The sequence below is a fragment of the Chiloscyllium plagiosum genome, chromosome 38, assembly GCF_004010195.1.
Source record: "Chiloscyllium plagiosum isolate BGI_BamShark_2017 chromosome 38, ASM401019v2, whole genome shotgun sequence".
NCBI classification, from domain to species: Eukaryota; Metazoa; Chordata; class Chondrichthyes; order Orectolobiformes; family Hemiscylliidae; genus Chiloscyllium; species Chiloscyllium plagiosum.
Window position 1 is genome coordinate 12,487,732 of NC_057747.1, and position 17,309 is coordinate 12,505,040.

General features: G+C 45.8%; 2 protein-coding genes across 10 annotated transcripts in view; one reads left to right on the forward strand and one right to left on the reverse strand.

The window, feature by feature from the left end:
* Nucleotides 1-213: 213 nt before the first annotated feature.
* sprn (shadow of prion protein) lies at nucleotides 214-7,460 on the reverse strand. 9 transcript variants are annotated; one of them, XM_043678869.1, is made up of 5 exons: nucleotides 7,353-7,453; nucleotides 7,111-7,268; nucleotides 3,389-3,520; nucleotides 2,605-2,779; nucleotides 214-1,088 (listed from the first exon to the last, which is right to left on the reverse strand). In XM_043678869.1, exon 5 carries the CDS (start codon nucleotides 1,067-1,069, stop codon nucleotides 614-616), a length of 456 nt encoding a protein of 151 aa, XP_043534804.1. In that variant the 5' UTR covers nucleotides 1,070-1,088; nucleotides 2,605-2,779; nucleotides 3,389-3,520; nucleotides 7,111-7,268; nucleotides 7,353-7,453; the 3' UTR covers nucleotides 214-613. The 9 variants fall into 9 exon arrangements, 8 of the variants coding, with proteins under 8 accessions (XP_043534804.1, XP_043534807.1, XP_043534803.1 ...); XM_043678872.1 differs by lacking the exon at nucleotides 3,389-3,520; XM_043678868.1 differs by lacking the exon at nucleotides 2,605-2,779 and having other exon boundaries at nucleotides 3,395-3,520.
* Nucleotides 7,461-11,796: 4,336 nt separating this feature from the next.
* Nucleotides 11,797-17,309, forward strand: part of echs1 (enoyl CoA hydratase, short chain, 1, mitochondrial) — an 18,280-nt gene continuing 12,767 nt past the window's right edge. Inside the window, 2 exon segments of the mRNA XM_043678875.1 lie at nucleotides 11,797-11,950; nucleotides 14,805-15,006. Of these exon segments, the coding sequence (XP_043534810.1) occupies nucleotides 11,875-11,950; nucleotides 14,805-15,006 (278 nt within the window). The 5' untranslated portion in view covers nucleotides 11,797-11,874.

Consider the following 17,309-nt stretch of genomic DNA (forward strand, 5'->3'; position numbering starts at 1 on the left):
CAATATTTTTTAAAAATGGAGCAATTCAAATTCTGTAGCGAAGTACATCTGGAAGTGGTCAGTATGTACAGTCTTGGCTTCTTACCAGATACAATCTAACATCCATCAGAATCCTGCCAAATTTATAAAAATAACTTTTCATATGGTCTGCTGAACTGTCTGTAACATCAAACTTTAAGAGAATTAGCCACATTTATGCAATGTTGCCTTGTGTTCACGATGGCATATTTGCAAAGGCTAGCAGATAGGAAACCCAGAAGGGACTGGTGGATCATTTAGCTTTCTCAGAGCATTGAAAACGTGGAGGTTGATGGAAACAGCACTTATTTTTAAAGATAACTTTGTAACAATTCCATATATTAATCAGTTCCTACCACAACATAGCCGTAATTTGCAAACTGACATTACCGCAGCAAAAAAAAAACCATAAATACACTGCAGTTTGATTCTTATCTGAAACTGTTATAACTCATAATCTACTATGCTGTCTAAATCTATTCAACGCCATAAATGAGTGATGTGTCTATGAACAATACTAAAGCACCGATGAACTTCCTAAAGAGACCGATGATTGTAGCTGTGGTAGAGCCACTGAGCACCGCTCTCTGGGGTCTTAAGGTTGGACATATTTGAAGGTCAGCACGGAACAGATGGATGATAAGCTGTAGGAAGGCCAGAAAGATGAGGCTGAGGACGTCCAGGCTCTATAGCTGTAAACTCCTCCGTCGGATGTGCAGTTTTTGACTGGGACGCAGCTCATGTTAACGTAGCTCTGTGCATCCTCATCCCAAATCAGCCTCGACCCCCGCAATCTGCCTGCTGCGTATCCAACTGCAAGTCCAGCTGCAGCTCCAGCCGCTGCCCCTGCTACTGCCACTCGGGCTTTGGAGCTGTAGGACCCGTAGCGACTGGGGTGACTGACCCGTACCCGGGGTACACGGAGACGCCCACGGGATGAACCCCGGGCTGACCCCCGAGCCCCTCCTCTCCCTCCCTTGCAAGTGCCATTCTCACAGAAGGTGGCTACCAGCAGAATGACCATCCAACATACGGCTGTGGTCCTATTCATGATGAAGCATTCAAGAGACCTGAAAAGATTAGCATCATTTAGATATATTAAAATCTAAAGCAGCTTCTTTTATTAAACAAATAGCATGAAATCCAGAGTATAACATGGCACAGTGGCTCAGTGGTTAGCTATGCAGCCTCACAGCACCAGGGACCCAGGTTCAATTCCACCCTCGGGCGACTGTCTGTGTGGAGTTTGCACATTCTCCCCGTGTCTGTGTGGGTTCCCACTGGGTGCTCCGGTTTCCTCCCAAAGATGTGCAGGTGAGGTGGATTGGCCATGCTAAATTGCCCACACTGTTCAGGGATTGATAGGTTAGGTGTATTCATCAGGGATAAATGTAGGGTACGGGTCTGGGTGGATTACTTTTCGGAGGGTTGGTGTGGACTTGTTGGGCACCAAGTAGCCTGTTTCTACATTGTAGGGAATCTATAAACACAGCAAAATGCTTCTCAAAGTCAATGACTGGGAATTATTTTTTGAGCCAAGTGTAAATTTTCTGTGAACTCATTCAGACTGATGTTTTTCAGATTAGATTAGGAAATAGCTCATTTTCAATCCCTAATCTCAACAAGAGGAATAGCAATGGACTCAAGAAGTTCTAAAATAAAACAAATAACTGCGGATGCTGGAGACCTGGAACAAAAACAGAAATTGCTGGAGAAATGCAGCAGGTCCAGTGGCTCTGAAGAGTGATAGAATCTCTACAGCGTGGAAGCAGGCCATTCGGCCCATCAAGTCCACACTGACCCTCCGAAGAGCATCCCACCCAGGCCCAACCCCCCCCCCCCCCCACCCTCCATCCTTTCCCTGTAACCCAGAGGGGAGGCATGGAGCAGAACTGCTGAGGTGTGGAAAGGAGCAGGATGGATGTTGGACTGGAGATCAGTACGGTTGGTCAGTGGCTTGCAAGCCTTGTCAGACCACGTGTGGAAGCCCCCTGTACTGACCTACTGCAATGTAATGTTTATCTAGTAATCTGTCTGTCTAGCTGACTGTAATGTTTATCCTTTTAACTTTTTTCTTATTTTCTAGCTTATAGTTAATGAATCCCTGTAAGGTAATGTGACATTTTTTTCTTTGTTTTGTACCTACAAGGACTTGAGTACACATGACAATAAACCATTTGTAATTTGAGCCCTGCATTCCCCATGGCTAAACTACCTAGCCCGCACCTCCTGGTCACTATGGGCAATTTTGTGTGAACAATCCACCTAACCTGCATATCTTTGGACTGTGGGAGGAAATCAGAGCAACTGGAGGAAATCCACACAGACCCTGGGACAATGCGCAAACTCCACATAAACAGTCGCCTGAGGCTAGAATAAAACCCAGGTTCCTGGCGCTGCGAGGCAGCAGTGCTAATCACTGAGCCACCGTCTCACCCATTTTATAGAATTACTGACTCACTGGATTCAAAACATTAACTCTAGCTTCTCCTCACAGATGCTGGTGAGTTTCACCATCAATTTCTGTTTCTGCTTCAGAATTTCCAATCCACGTTTGCAGCGTGAGTCAAAAATGAGAAAACCTACCTTTCAAAGTCACTTCTATAAATCCAGTAACAAACTTTCAGATGTTATTTTCTCCACATTTCTTGCTGTGTTGTTTCATCGTATTGTACTTTGTTTTGACTTCATTATCCCTCATACTTGCAACATTGACCTTGTAATTCCACATTGAAATCAACCCAGTGGTTTAACTTAGTTCCTGCAATATTTGGTGTAGGAGGACATGGCAGAAAGTCAGTGAGCTAAAGCCAACAGATTGTGGACACAGGGATTGTGTCACTACCAACAACTGAGTGAACTTGCTTGGGGGTCAACTAAAGAAGTCAGAGACCAAAGGGCTTTTATTGCGCCTGGGAGAGAAATTGCCGATATGTCCCTGATAGCAACTTTGGATAAAACAAGCCCACATTTTTTTACAGGGCTTTTATTAGCAATGGTTCCCTCTCCAATAAGCTGCTGTGTATTAAGTCATGAGGTGGTGGTGCTGGTGTTGGACAAGGGTAGACAAGGTCAGAAATCACACGACAGCAAGTTATAGTCCATCAGGTATATTTGAAATCACAAGCTTTCACAAGCGCTGCTCCTTCATCAGTTGACTTCACCTGACGAAGGAGCAGTGCTCTGAAAAGTTGTGATTTCACATAAACCTGTTGGACTGTAACCTGGTGTCCTGTAACTTCTGACTATGTATTAAGTACCACAATATATACCTGGTCTGGTACACGTTCAGAAACAATAGCAATGAGATGCAGGCAAGAGAAGCAGTTAAATCATGAATTATTTTGGTTCAATTATTTTCTATACTTACTCATACCATCAAGTGTAGAGATTTTTTTAAAATTTGTTTTAATCACATTGACATTCCTTTGTATAACCATTGTGCCATCACCTGGGCCTAATCTACACTCAATGGAAATTTCTCGCACCCTTCTCACTGTCCCTGCAACACAAAGTGAAAATGGTTAAAGACAGGCCAAAAATAAAATCGTACACTCATGACATTAACAGAATATTGCACTTTGAAACATTTGACATAACTAGAATTTATTGTATGAGGCAAACGAATATAAAGGACGTACATGATGAAAACATTGTCGATTTCTTTCATATGCAGATGTATATTTCCACCATTGGACCTCCTGGCTAAAGAGTATTTCTAGGCACAACATTTGTGTTTCACAATGTCACAAAATATGATGGTTAGGTAATAGAGATGGAACTGAAGAACAATGAGTAACTCAGTGGACTACATAGACTGCAGACTGAGCATTTAGATCGCTACTCAAATCTGTTATACGTGTTCCAAATACTGAATTAAATAGCTTCTCTCAAGTGAGAGTCCAGTTCGAAAAGGGGGAATTTTTGTTTCAGTTAAAGGTGAAATATTAGATTTAGTTTAAGTGCCCCTATTTTTGTAAGGGAGATAAAGATCTGTTATTGGAATGAGAGGTTACAAATGATAAATTGTGGCTTTATTCACTAGAAAAGATTTTGAAGAGTGAATAGTGAAAGGTAGATTCTACAATAGGTACTTCCAAATCATGAGAACATGAACTCAGGATTACCCACTAGAAGACGGGAAAGGAAATCTAGTGGGATTATTTCATAATGATTCAAAAATTAAATAGCTTTTGATAAACAACGAATGAAACAGAAACTGAAATGAATGAGACTCAATACTGAAAGCATATTTAGTTTTTATTATTCATTCAGGGGATGTGGATGTTGGGCAAAGTTTTTGAATGGTGGTGATCGGTCTCTTGAACTGTTGCAGTCCATATGCTGTAGGTGCACCCACAACGGTATGAGAGAGAGAGAGTTCCAGGATATTGACCCAGTGACAGTGAAGAAATGGTGATATATTTCCAATTCAAGGTGGTGAATGACTTGGAGGGGAACTTGCAAGTGGTGATGGTTTCATGCTTATGCTGACCTTAACCTTCTGCATGGAATTGGTCATGTGTTTGGAAGGTGCTGATTAAGGAACTTTGGTGAATTTCTGCGGTGCATCTTGACGATGGTAAAAACTGCTGTCACTGTGCGTCAGTGATGGGGGGGGGGTGAATGTTTACGGATTTGGTGTCAATCAAGCGGGCTGCTTTTTCCTGGATGATGTTGAGCTTTCTGAGTACTGCTGGAGCTGCACTCATCCACATGAGTGAGGAATATCACATCACACTAGTAACTTGTGCCTTGTAGGTGATACACGGGCTTTGGAGAGCCAGGAAGTGAATTACTAGCTACAGGATTCCTGGTCTCTGTCCTGCTCTTGGAGACACAACATTTATATAGTCAGTCCAGTTCAGTTAGTGGTAAGCCTCAGGATGTTGATATGTCTGACAGTCCTGGTCAAGGTATCTATCTACAAGCCCAGACAGTAACACTCATCTTGAAACAATAAAAATACTACAGGGAATTTCAAATTGATGTAGTTAATATAGGAAGCAGAGGAAGAAAGGAGAAGAATTTAGGTCAGAAATTATCCACAAAGCATGTAAGTAACTATAGTGGCAAATGGTGGATTTATCACCAGATCGACACAATGAGATGCAATTGGGTCATGAATGTTTTTACTTGAAGAATGATCACATACTTAGAAGTACAGTTTTCATTGGCCATAACATACCACTGTGACTAGTTGGTTCATGGTTTGGAGATTTTACAGTTTCAGAAATAACAATTTATAATTTCAGTTGATCAACTCAGTTGTGCAAATGATTCACATCAGAATCAGTCCTTATGCGTTACACTATGGACAGTTTTAATCGACCCATTCAGAGGTGTTATGCTATCTCTCTGGAGCAGGTGGGATTCAAACCTGGGTCTTGTGATCCAGAGATGGAGACACCGACACTATGCTACAAGAGGCCTCCTCACAACATTATTGTCCATTTAGACTGATCAACATTTAATAATATAGCATTGTTGTGCCACCCCTAATCGGTACAGTTCTCCTTTACGCCCTGCTTATTAATTCCATAAATCATTAAATCGTGTTATTTAATTTCTTGAGAATTTAACGGAACCATGCCTCAGGTTTCTATACCTGGGTCATCTGTTACTGCAGTTGAGTACATCCACAAAGTTACAAAAAGACAGATAAAACAATCACTGTTCCTGTAGAACTCCCAAACACAATGAACATACTAATCATTTCAATACATTCAATATGTCACATAAGGCACATTATGTTTGCATTTCCTGTGCAATGTTACCATTTTTAATGGAAATTACCTATCTGATCTCATCACACTGTAATTACATATTTGCATGAGTAGATTGGTAGTATAGCCCCATTGGCAGGTACTATTATCACAATTACCTGGTCCAATTAGCCTCACTCGCTAATCACCAGCAGCCTTGCCTCATCCTGAGCAGCACATGCACACCATTCAGGAAGCAGATAAGAAGTTTGATATGTTCCTCACAAAGTTACTTTACAGCATTATAGTCTGATCCTGTGACATGTCTCAATGCATTCGTTCAATTAACTGTAAAAATTGACAAGTGTTGATCTATCTCATGATTTGGAGGTGCCGGTGTTGGACTGGGGTGTACAAAGTTAAAAATCACACAACACCAGGTTATAGTCCAACAGGTTTATTTGGAAGCACTAGCTTTCGGAGCACTGCTCCTTCATAAGGTGATTGTGAAGCTCCAAAAGCTTGTGCTTCCAAATAAATCTGTTGGACTATAACCTGGTGTTGTGATTTTTAACTTTGATCTCAGTTTCTTGACAGCACCTGCTGATGGTATTCTGCCTTAAATCAGGTTGTAGGCTAATTCGCACAGAATTAGCTTAAAGCCAATTGCTAAGGAAGAATTGCTGAGCTGGTTTCCCACTGCCTTATTATCTTGGGAGACAAGTGAGCTGTAACCGTTGCTGAGGCGCGACAGCGACCATTTACAATGTGAGGCTTCCAACCCATTAACCCCACCGGGCCGAGATCTAAAAGGCCCCTCACTGTGGTTCTCTATAGTGGGTGCGAACACACAAACCCTGTGGGCTCAGACCTTTATCAACGCAGTTATCACTAAGTCACTGCCATAGCTACGGAAATCCTCTGTAAAAATATATTATTGATCGGTATTGTAAAACACCGATCTTTCTTCCACTTCTATTGTGTAAATAGAATTATTTATAAAGTGTAACAATGCAATGCTAACGCCCATATGGTTGATCCCGATTTCCTAAGGAGTGGGCTCAAATTTAAATTACCAACCTGTCATTTAGTCTAGCAAAGAATGCTGAATCCAAATTCATTATTTCATGCACCCATTGATGATGGCAGTTTTGATCTGAATCTAAAACACAGCGGTGCAGTCAATTCATCGCCCATTCTTTTCTCTTTGTGTAAATGCTTAGGGATTTTTTTTACTCGGGTTCATTATTATTGAATAAATCAAGCGTGGCATTTTTCTTTTGTCAATCGTGTCTCTTTTTGTTTTTAGAAATGCCACTACCCCCTGTCTTTGTTGGACAATTCTCATATCTCCATTCTTAAATCAAGAGCCCAGTATATCACTCACCTCTGGCAAGGTTTGTAGTCAGTGTGGCTGATCAGCTAGACTGCAGTTAATGGCGCAGGGTAGGCACTTATCCACTCGCTGCTCTCTTTCTCAAAGCCTCTCCCCTTCTCCACACCGTCAAATCCTAATCGGATTATGATTTAAACCCAGGGACAGACCTGAAATAAAACCAGCGCCTGCAATGTCACTGAATTTGTAGGCGAGAGTTCAGAGCAGAGTGTAAATGCAATGAACTGACTTACCACCAAAACAAAACAGGCGTGAAACAGAGAGAGAGAAAAAATCAAATCCCAAGTAGGTGGGGCTCTGTGACATGTTACATATCCCCCTGGTTACAGCTACGAGATTAAAAAATCTCCGTCCTGATAACAAAATCTCTTCACATTTTAATCGCCACTATTGAAAGGATTGTCTGAAATACATGTGCAGGATCTCTTGAAACGGTTTTATTCTATTTTACATTGTGAAATTCATTGATACCGTTATTTTAGCCAGTTGTTTACTCTCCTTTTTGTACATGTGAAGTAATATTGTTCTGTTTCCAAATCCGATGTTTCTGTATTAAATATCAGTTTCCTGTGTAGGCACGGCATTTTTTTTTAAACAAAGCTTTCATGGGATGTGGGTATTGCTGGCAAGGGCAGCACGTGGTGTTGTGCAAACCTAACTGCCATTGAAGTGATGTGCTCTGTACAGTTAGTTCAGAGGGCAGTTCAGAGTGAGCCATATTGCTGTGGGTCTGGACTCTGACCAGGTCAGCATTTCCTTCCTGAAAGAACATTAGTGAACCTGATGGGGTTTTACAGCAAGCAAGAGAAAGATCACCATTTCAATTCCAAATATTTTTTCATGGGATTTGGATCCATTTCCCCAGATTAGTCTGAATGTCTGGATTACCAGGCTGATGAAATTACCATGACATCACCACCTTCCCTAGCCTTACATGATCTAATTCCTGACAAAGTTTTTGGGTGATCCTAGTTTTGAGTCCAATTCTCACCCTTGATTTGATTCTGATGGCTTCATAGAATCATATTTCATGGAATCCCTACAGTATGGAAACAGGCCATTTGGCCCAACAAGTCTACACCAACCCTCCGAAGAGTAACCCACCCAGATCCATTCCCCCTACCCTATTACCCTACATTTACCTCTGACTAATGCACCTAACCTACACATCCTTGAACACTATGGGCAATTTAGCATGGCCAATTCACCTAACCTGCACATTTCTGGGCTGAGAGAAACTGGAGCACCCGGAGGGAACCTACACAGACAGCAGGAGAAAGTATAAACTCCACACAGTCACCCGAGGCTGGAATCAAACCCAGGTCCCTGGCGCTGTGAGGCAGCAGGGCTAACCACTGAGTCACCGTGCCAATTTGATGAAGCTGAGACAGTTATTATTCCAGGTGCAGAGTGAAGTGTCTTCCCTCCGACCCAGATGACCAGACCTGGCCAGGTCAACAAAGAGACCTTTCCTGTTCTCAATCACACGACAGCATAATATACTGTTTAGAAAACCCAGCGTGAGAACAGGAGCTGTATGTTGTGAAAGGACATTGACGGAAGTCATTGCATTTGGTTTCCCTGTCCACCAACATCCACCCATCCAGCAAGAATGAGAAAGATGCTACAAACTTAGATTATTTGCCCTCGTGCAACTTTCTGGTGTCTATATGTGACTTTGTGGCAGAATGTTCATGCTTATTTGTTCTTATTACAGCTTTTATCTATTGGTGAGGTCAGATATTATAGAATGACAAAGGGTCTTTTGGCTCATTATGCCCCATTTATTTCCAAGACTTCAGCATAGATTTTTCTGGGCTGAGACCCACATTTGGAGGGGCAACTAAAAAGAAAATTAGTTGCTCTTGCATTATGGCAACCCCCAAAACCTTTACCAAATTGTTCTCGTTTTCAAATATAGCTCCTGCTATTTTGACATCTCTGTGAAGTTCAGACATCACCAGTTGGGAGTTGGCCTTAATTTTTCCCAGCATATAGTCAGGTATCTCTTGAACTCATCCAACATACTGTACACTAGGAATGTTACTGTTTGCGACATAAAGTAAATCACATTGGTTACGTATCCAGGCAGAATTACGTAAATGTTAATAAAGCAAAGTGGGACTGTTTTTGGCATATTTTAAAAGAGACCTGACTCAAGGAAGTGATTAGATTAAAGTAGTGCTGGAAAAGTACAGCAGGTCAGGCAGCATCCGAGGAGCAGGAAAATCAACGTTTCGGGCAAAAGCCCTGCATCAGGAATGAGGCTGGGAGCCTCGGGGGGGTGGACAGTCTCCCAGCCTCATTCCTGCCCAAAACATCGATGTTCCTGCTCCTTAGATGCTGCCTGACTGGCTGTGCTTTTCCAGCACTACTCTAAACTTGACTCTAATCTCCAGCATCTGCACTACCCACTTTCCCCTCAAGGAAGTGATTATTTCTTCTTCATTCTGTTATTGTCCCACAAATAAAACAAAGAACTGCAGATGCTAGAAATCTGAAACAAAGCCAGAAATTATTGGAGAAACATAGCAGGTCTGGCAGCATTCGTGGAAAGAAAGCACAGTTAACATTCTAAGTCATGGCTGATCATGCAATCTCAGTATCCCACTCCTGCTTTCTCTCCATAACCCCTTGATCCTTTCAGCTGCAGGGGCCATGTCCAGTTCCCTCTTGAATATATCTAATTAACTCATCCCAACAGCTTCCTGTGGGAGAGAATTCCAAAGGTTCACAACTCCCTGAGTGAAGAAATTCTTCCTTATTTCAGTCCTGGATGGCCCTTAATCTCAGACTATGACCCCTAGTTCAGGCCTTCCCCAACATCAGGAATATTCTTCCCTCATCCAGCCTGTCCAGTCCCATCAGGATTTTGTATGTTTCTATGTGATCCCCTCTCATAGAGTTAAAGAGATATACAGCACAGAAACAGACCTTTCCGTCCAACTTGTCCATTCTGATCAGATATCCTATATAAATCTAGTCCCATTTGCCAGCACTTGGCCCGTGTCCCTCTAAACCTTTTCTCTTCATATACCCATCCAGATGCATTTCAAGTGTTGTAAACGTACCAGCCTCCGTCTCAGTTCAGAACCCCAAGGCCAGATCTTGTTGAGAAAGGAGACCTGAACATGTAGCTGAGTGGCATTCGTAATAGGGGGGGAAATACATAGCTGGCACAGTCAAAAGACACCCATTACATCCCAAAGCATAACCCCCTCTAACTCCCTAACAGTCGTCCCAGACAAACAGTCTCACAGTAAGTATTCTCCCCTAATCCCATGTGTGTTTAACAGCAGCATCCACTCCGAAGACTCAGACTCCACCACTGCAGAAGCCACCTTCCCTCCCCCCATCCCTGGCATACAGAAAACTCAAGCACCATCATGTCATTTGAGCTGTTGATCTGAAAATGCCTCAACTATTGGGGAGGGGAATCACTAGCTATGTGTTTGTGGTACTTGGATACATTTAAAATCAACAATATCAAAAGGAAATTCGATGAGTTCTTGGGGGAAATAGACTATGGAGCGGGCGGGGGTGGAATAAGACCAATTGGATTGTTCAATAGAATGCCGGTATGGATTTTATGGGCTGAAGGGCCTCTTCATTGTTGTTGTGAGTCTAAGAGTAGTGTTCACATTAGATTGCTCCTAGTCAATTTGAAAGCATCAAAATTATAGTGGTGCTGGAAAAGCACAGCAGGTCAGTCAGCATCCGTGGAGCAGGAAAATCGACGTTTCGGGCAGGAGCCCTTCATCAGCCCATTATTCCTGATGAAGGGCTCCTGCCCGAAATATCTAATCTCCAGCATCTGTAGTCCTCACTTTCGCCTAGACCAGTCGAAAGCATGTCATCCCAGAAATGCCACAATGATGCCACAGGGGAAAGATTGAGGCAGCATTTTTTCACACAGTTAGAAAAATATGGGGACATGTGAAAGCAGACAACATGGTTTAGGCGAAAATCCGAACGTGAAGGAAATAGCCACACTCCAGTGAAATAAGAAAACAGTCCAAAAATAAAACTGGAATCAGGCGGGTTGGCGTCAATAAAACAAAACGACAGGTTGTGACTCTTTAATGCAGGTACTCTCTGATCAACCTCTTCCACAGATTTTTTTTTTGTTACACATCTGGACCAGGTGAGATTTAAAATACGGGTCTTCTGTCTCAGAGATAGAGACTCTATCGCAGTCAGTCATGATTTGGAGGTGAGTGCTCTAACTCCCGATGAAGGGCTTTTGCCCGAAACGTTGATTCTCCTGCTCCTCGGATGCTGCCTGACCTGCTGTGCTTTTCCAGCACCTCTCTAATCTTGACTCTGATCTCCAGCATCTGCAGTCCTCACTTTCGGGCCTAGATGATTTGGAGGTGCCGGTGCTGGACTGGGGTGGACCAAGTTAAAAATCACACAGTACCAGGTTATAGTCCAACAGGTTTATTTGCATGCACTAGCTTTCGGAGCGCTGCTCCTTCAACACTTTGACAACAGTGTTGGCAAAGTATTTGCATTTCGGTGAGATTTCTAATTCAGCGACCAAATGTACCATTTGCTGGATAAATTCTCTTCTCGCTGTTAAAATGTGAATTGGAAGTGGCGCTGACTCAAATGGATGGGATGGGTTGGGTTGGCTGATGTTGCAGCCCAGATCGGGTGATTGACAGCTCTCGGGGAGGGTGGCGCATTGGCCTATCGCGATAGCTGGGGGCAGAGGCACAGGCACAGGCGGATCCCACTCAGAGCACGGCAACAATGTCCTTTCTGTGCGGGGCGGCTGCGTTTTCTCTCCGTGCCTCCAGGTTTATTGCAGTCAGAGCGTACAGCGCAGGTAAGCTCTGCACCTCTCCCGGTGCTGCAGGGGGTGAGGAACCCTGTGCAAACCCAACATCGGGGCCTTCTGCCTGGCTCAGGGGGGAGGACGGTGAATGCAAACTGCGAGTGACCTTTGAAAACTTGAGGACTGTGCATGACGATGCACATGCACCGCCGACCCTCTCTGCAGCCGAATCCCTGTTTAATAGAAATTAGTAAACTAGCTTTTAGTAAAATTGCATTGCACCCGTTTACAACGAGCTCCCTGGTTTGCTGATGTCTTTGTTATTGATGTGTTTTGTTTTAAATCAAATTGAAAATAAATGTGCACCAGTTGCTTTAACACACCACCTCCCCTCTCTCCCCCCCCCCCAACAAAAAGAAATTATCATTTTTAATGTTGTCCCTGTTCCTGCAACTAGGCCTGGCTTTTATTAAGGTTCAGTGTCTGAATGAGGCTTTAACTCATTCAAACCCGACCACTTGTAGAAAGTTGAATGAGGGGTATACTGGGGCAGACAGAACCACCCTTTGCTATCATTCGCTGTTGAGACCAGTTTATTTTTGTTGAGGGAGTAGCCCACAGCTGCTACAAGAGGTGTAAAACCTGCACCCACACCTCCCCCCTTCCCTCTGTCCAAGGCCCCACAGCACCTTCCACATCCAGCTGAGATTTTCCTGCACATCCAAACACCTCATCTACTGTGTCCGTTGCTCTCGATGTGATCTCCTCTACATCGGGGAGACAGGATGTGAACTGGCGGAATGTTTCAGGGAACGCCTCTGAGACACAGGCACCAAACCACCCCACCACCTTGTGGCCAACCACTTCAACTCCTCCAAGGACATGCAAGTCTTGGGCCACCTCCGCTGCCAAATCCTAGCCATCTGATGCCTGGAGGAAGAACACCTCATCTTCTGCTTTGGGACCCACCGACTACATGGCATCAACATCGATTTCAACAGTTTCTTCATCTCCGCTCCCCTTTCCTTATCCCAGATCTAACCTTCCAACTCAGCACCGCCCTCATGACCTGTCCCACCTGTCCATCTTCCTTCCTGCCTATCCACTTCACCTTGGAAATGTGTTGCTGGAAAAGCGCAGCAGGTCAGGCAGCATCTAGGGAACAGGAGAATCGACGTTTCGGGCATTAGCCCTTCTTCAGGGCGTTTCCTGAAGAAGGGCTAATGCCCGAAACGTCGATTCTCCTGTTCCCTAGATGCTGCCTGACCTGCTGCGCTTTTCCAGCAACACATTTCCATCTCTGATCTCCAGCATCTGCAGACCTCACTTTCTCCTCAAAGATATCCACTTCACCTTCCCCTCTGACCTATCCCTACCATCCCTCACCTTCATCTACATGAAGGTAGATGCCCAGCTTCATCTACATCTTCATGCCTTACCCCCCAGCCCCACCCCCACCCTCCTATTTATCTCTCAGCACTCAGGTTCCAATTAGACTGGTTTGGTACAGAGATGAAAGAGTTTCTTGAGAGGCCTTCTGCTTAAATGTAAACAGATGAGACTTCAGACCAAAATGGTCATGTTTTAGAAGTGACCTGTATAATGAAAGAGGAACAGCCAGTCCTGGAAACTGAAGTTAAGCCGAGCAGTTCACTCCAGTACTAGTTTGGGAGTTCAGCTGTGGGCTGTGTGGAAACAAGTTGCTAGACTCTGTCTCCTTCTGCCCTTCCAACTTTGTCCTGTAAACCTTTGTTTCATTTTTACTGTGTTTAAGGGGTTTGCTTATTGGGACTGTGGCGCATATTCGGAACAGCATAATTAAGCCTAGCTTGGACAGACTGAGTCTGTAGGGGTTTTTTATTCTGTTCTTTTTGATTCATTGTGTAACTCTGTGAATAAATTTTTGTTTGTTTTAAAACCTGGTAGTCAACCTTGCTAACTTACTCTGGGTAATTTTAACTCTACACTTACTGAAACAAATTGCAAAGAATATTTTGAGTGGTGTGGCCTAGTCCATAACAATTCTGAACACCATTAAGGTAGCAAGTAAAAAGTTTGGTATGTTCCCCAGAAAATCATCTGCCCCCATTATGGGCTAATCCTGTGAAATGCATTCATCGATTAACTGTATGAATTAATGTGTTACATTGATATATCTCCATTTTTTTCACAGCCCCTGCTGATTGAGTTCTGGAACACTATGTAAAAAAAAAAGGGAATGCCATTTAGATTCAAGATGATGAGCAACTTATTTTGACTCAGTGTTGTGAACTTTTGGAAGTGGGAACACAATCTTTGAATATGTTTAACGCAGAGGATGATAGGTTTCTAATTATCCGTGACATGCAGAGGAATAGGAATGGGATGGGTAAAAAGCATTGAAGTGTTCAATCAGTCATGATGGGATTGAATGGATTAAATAGCCTACTGCTATTCCCATACTTATACAGGGCGACCCCGTATCTGTGGGTCTGATTTCCGTGATTTCAGTTACCCACGGTTTACCACAGACCAAACATATTATAGGGAACCTTCCAGAACCAGGGGTCTGCCGGGAAGGTAAATTTCCCATTTAAATGAATGAGTGTGCTACCATCTGTGGTTTCGGGTTCCTGCGGTAGGTCTTGGAACATATCCCTCATAGGTACAGGGGGGGCTACTGTATTCTGGTAATGAAAGAGTGAATGAATGCGAATCCATCAACTATCATACGCTGGTCAGCATTCTTGGAAATTAACCAATGATCGAAGTAGAATAGTTAGAGAAAAATAAAAAGTTCCTTTGTAGGTGATTTCTGTTTGTTTTGGAGTATAAATCCATAGCTGTTCTGCTTAACCTCGGATGTTTTACTGTCTGTTCAGAAGTTATTCATTAACATGCTCCGCCTTGTCATTCTCACTTGAAGGTGGCCAGTACCAACATCTACTTGTGGAGAAAAAGGGTGAGCAGCAGAACGTGGGCTTTATCCAGCTGAATCGGCCAAAGGCCTTGAATGCGTTGTGTGATGTACTGATGAAGGAACTCAATCAGGCACTGGACCTGTTTGAAGATGACCCTACAGTTGGAGCCATTGTCCTGACAGGAAGTGAAAAGGCATTTGCAGGCAGGTATCTAGGTGCATGTTCACTGGTGAGATCTGAAACAGGCTGTTGTCTGTTTTCCAACATGGTGCAACGTTTTTGGAAAAGCAGGAATTTATGGATAAGGGAAAAATAACTCTGATCCATATCGTTCCCCTTTTCTTATCGTGGTACTTACATGACACCAAGATCATGGAGTTGTTGACGGAGTATAGACATGGAGCTCCTTTATTTAATAAGAAACCCAAACGTAATGGGTCGAAAACCTCAAAGTTGGAATGATTTGGAAATCCTAGGTTTGAAGCTACCAGCTCCTCCGCAGTTTCAGATTCCTCATGTACTGTATCCTTAGGCTTAAGAAGAGAAAAACAATTATAAATTAGATTCACCCCATTCCCTCTTATCCACGACAACTTTACATATTAACTTGAATAGATCCAAACTTTCAGTGTCTATTCTGACTTGGACTGTCCCCTCCATCCACCATGTCTTTGCTGATTTACAATGGCTCTCAGTCCACCAGGGCCTAGATTTGAAAGTCTTCGTCCTTGATCCTTCCATGGCCTCATCTCTTTCTATTTCTGAATTTTTTTCAGCTACAACCCTTTGAAATATTTTATATCTTCATCCAAAAAAGATGGCCATGACAAGTTTTAAGTAATCCCCTCCCTTAATCTATTTGCCTCCATCTCGTGCACACTCACACTCTCTCAAGCTCACTCACACTCTCTCTCTTTCTCTCTTTCTCTCTCTCTCTCTCTCTCTCTCTCTCCCTCTCTTTGTTCTGTCTCACTGCGGCGCGCTCTGTCTCACTGCGGCGCGCTCTGTCTCACTGCGGCGCGCTCTGTCTCACTGCGGCGCGCTCTGTCTCACTGCGGCGCGCTCTGTCTCACTGCGGCGCGCTCTGTCTCACTGCGGCGCGCTCTGTCTCACTGCGGCGCGCTCTGTCTCACTGCGGCGCGCTCTGTCTCACTGCGGCGCGCTCTGTCTCACTGCGGCGCGCTCTGTCTCACTGCGGCGCGCTCTGTCTCACTGCGGCGCGCTCTGTCTCACTGCGGCGCGCTCTGTCTCACTGCGGCGCGCTCTGTCTCACTGCGGCGCGCTCTGTCTCACTGCGGCGCGCTCTGTCTCACTGCGGCGCGCTCTGTCTCACTGCGGCGCGCTCTGTCTCACTGCGGCGCGCTCTGTCTCACTGCGGCGCGCTCTGTCTCACTGCGGCGCGCTCTGTCTCACTGCGGCGCGCTCTGTCTCACTGCGGCGCGCTCTGTCTCACTGCGGCGCGCTCTGTCTCACTGCGGCGCGCTCTGTCTCACTGCGGCGCGCTCTGTCTCACTGCGGCGCGCTCTGTCTCACTGCGGCGCTCTCTCTCACCGCGGCGCGCGCTCTCTCTCACTGCGGCGCGCTCTCTCTCACTGCGGCGCGCTCTCTCTCACTGCGGCGCGCTCTCTCTCGCTGCGGGGCGCTGTCTCACTACAGAGTTCACTCACTGCGGCGCGCGCTCTGTCTCACTGCGGCGCGCGCTCTGTCTCACTGCGGCGCGCGCTCTCTCTCACAGCGGCACTCTCACCACGGCACGTGCTCTCTCTCACTGCGGCGCACTCGGTCTCACTGCGGCGCGCTCTCTCTCTCACTGCGGCGCGCTCTGTCGCACTGCGGCGCGCTCTGTCGCACTGCGGCGCGCTCTGTCGCACTGCGGCGCGCTCTGTCTCACTGCGGCGCGCTCTGTCTCACTGCGGCGCGCTCTGTCTCACTGCGCTCTGTCTCACTGCGGCGCGCTCTGTCTCACTGCGGCGCTCTCTGTCTCACTGCGGCGCGCTCGGTCTCACTGCGGCGCGCTCGGTCTCACTGCGGCACGCGCTCTCTCACTGCGGCACGCGCTCTCTCACTGCGGCACGCGCTCTCTCACTGCGGCGCAATCTCTGTCACTGCGGCGCGCGCTCTCACCGCGGCGCGCGCCCTCTCACCGCGGCGCGCCCTCTCTCACCGCGGCCGCCCTCTCTCTCACCGCGGCGCGCCCTCTCTCACCGCGGCGCGCCCTCTCTCTCACCGCGGCCCGACCTCTCTCTCACCGCGGCCCCTCACCGCGGCCCGACCTCTCTCTCACCGCGGCCCGACCTCTCTCTCACCGCGGCCCGCCCTCTGTCTCACCGCGGCGCGCCCTCTGTCTCACCGCGGCGCGCGCTCTGTCTCACTGCGGCGCGCGCTCTGTCTCACTGCGGCGCGCGCTCTGTCTCACTGCGGCACGTGCTCTCTCTCACTGCGGCGCACTCGGTCTCACTGCGGCGCGCTCTCTCTCTCACTGCGGCGCGCTCTGTCGCACTGCGGCGCGC

Excerpts from the sequence above, each read along its gene's own strand:
- sprn (XM_043678870.1), bottom strand. The coding sequence starts at position 1,069 with ATGAATAGGACCACAGCCGTATGTTGGATGGTCATTCTGCTGGTAGCC.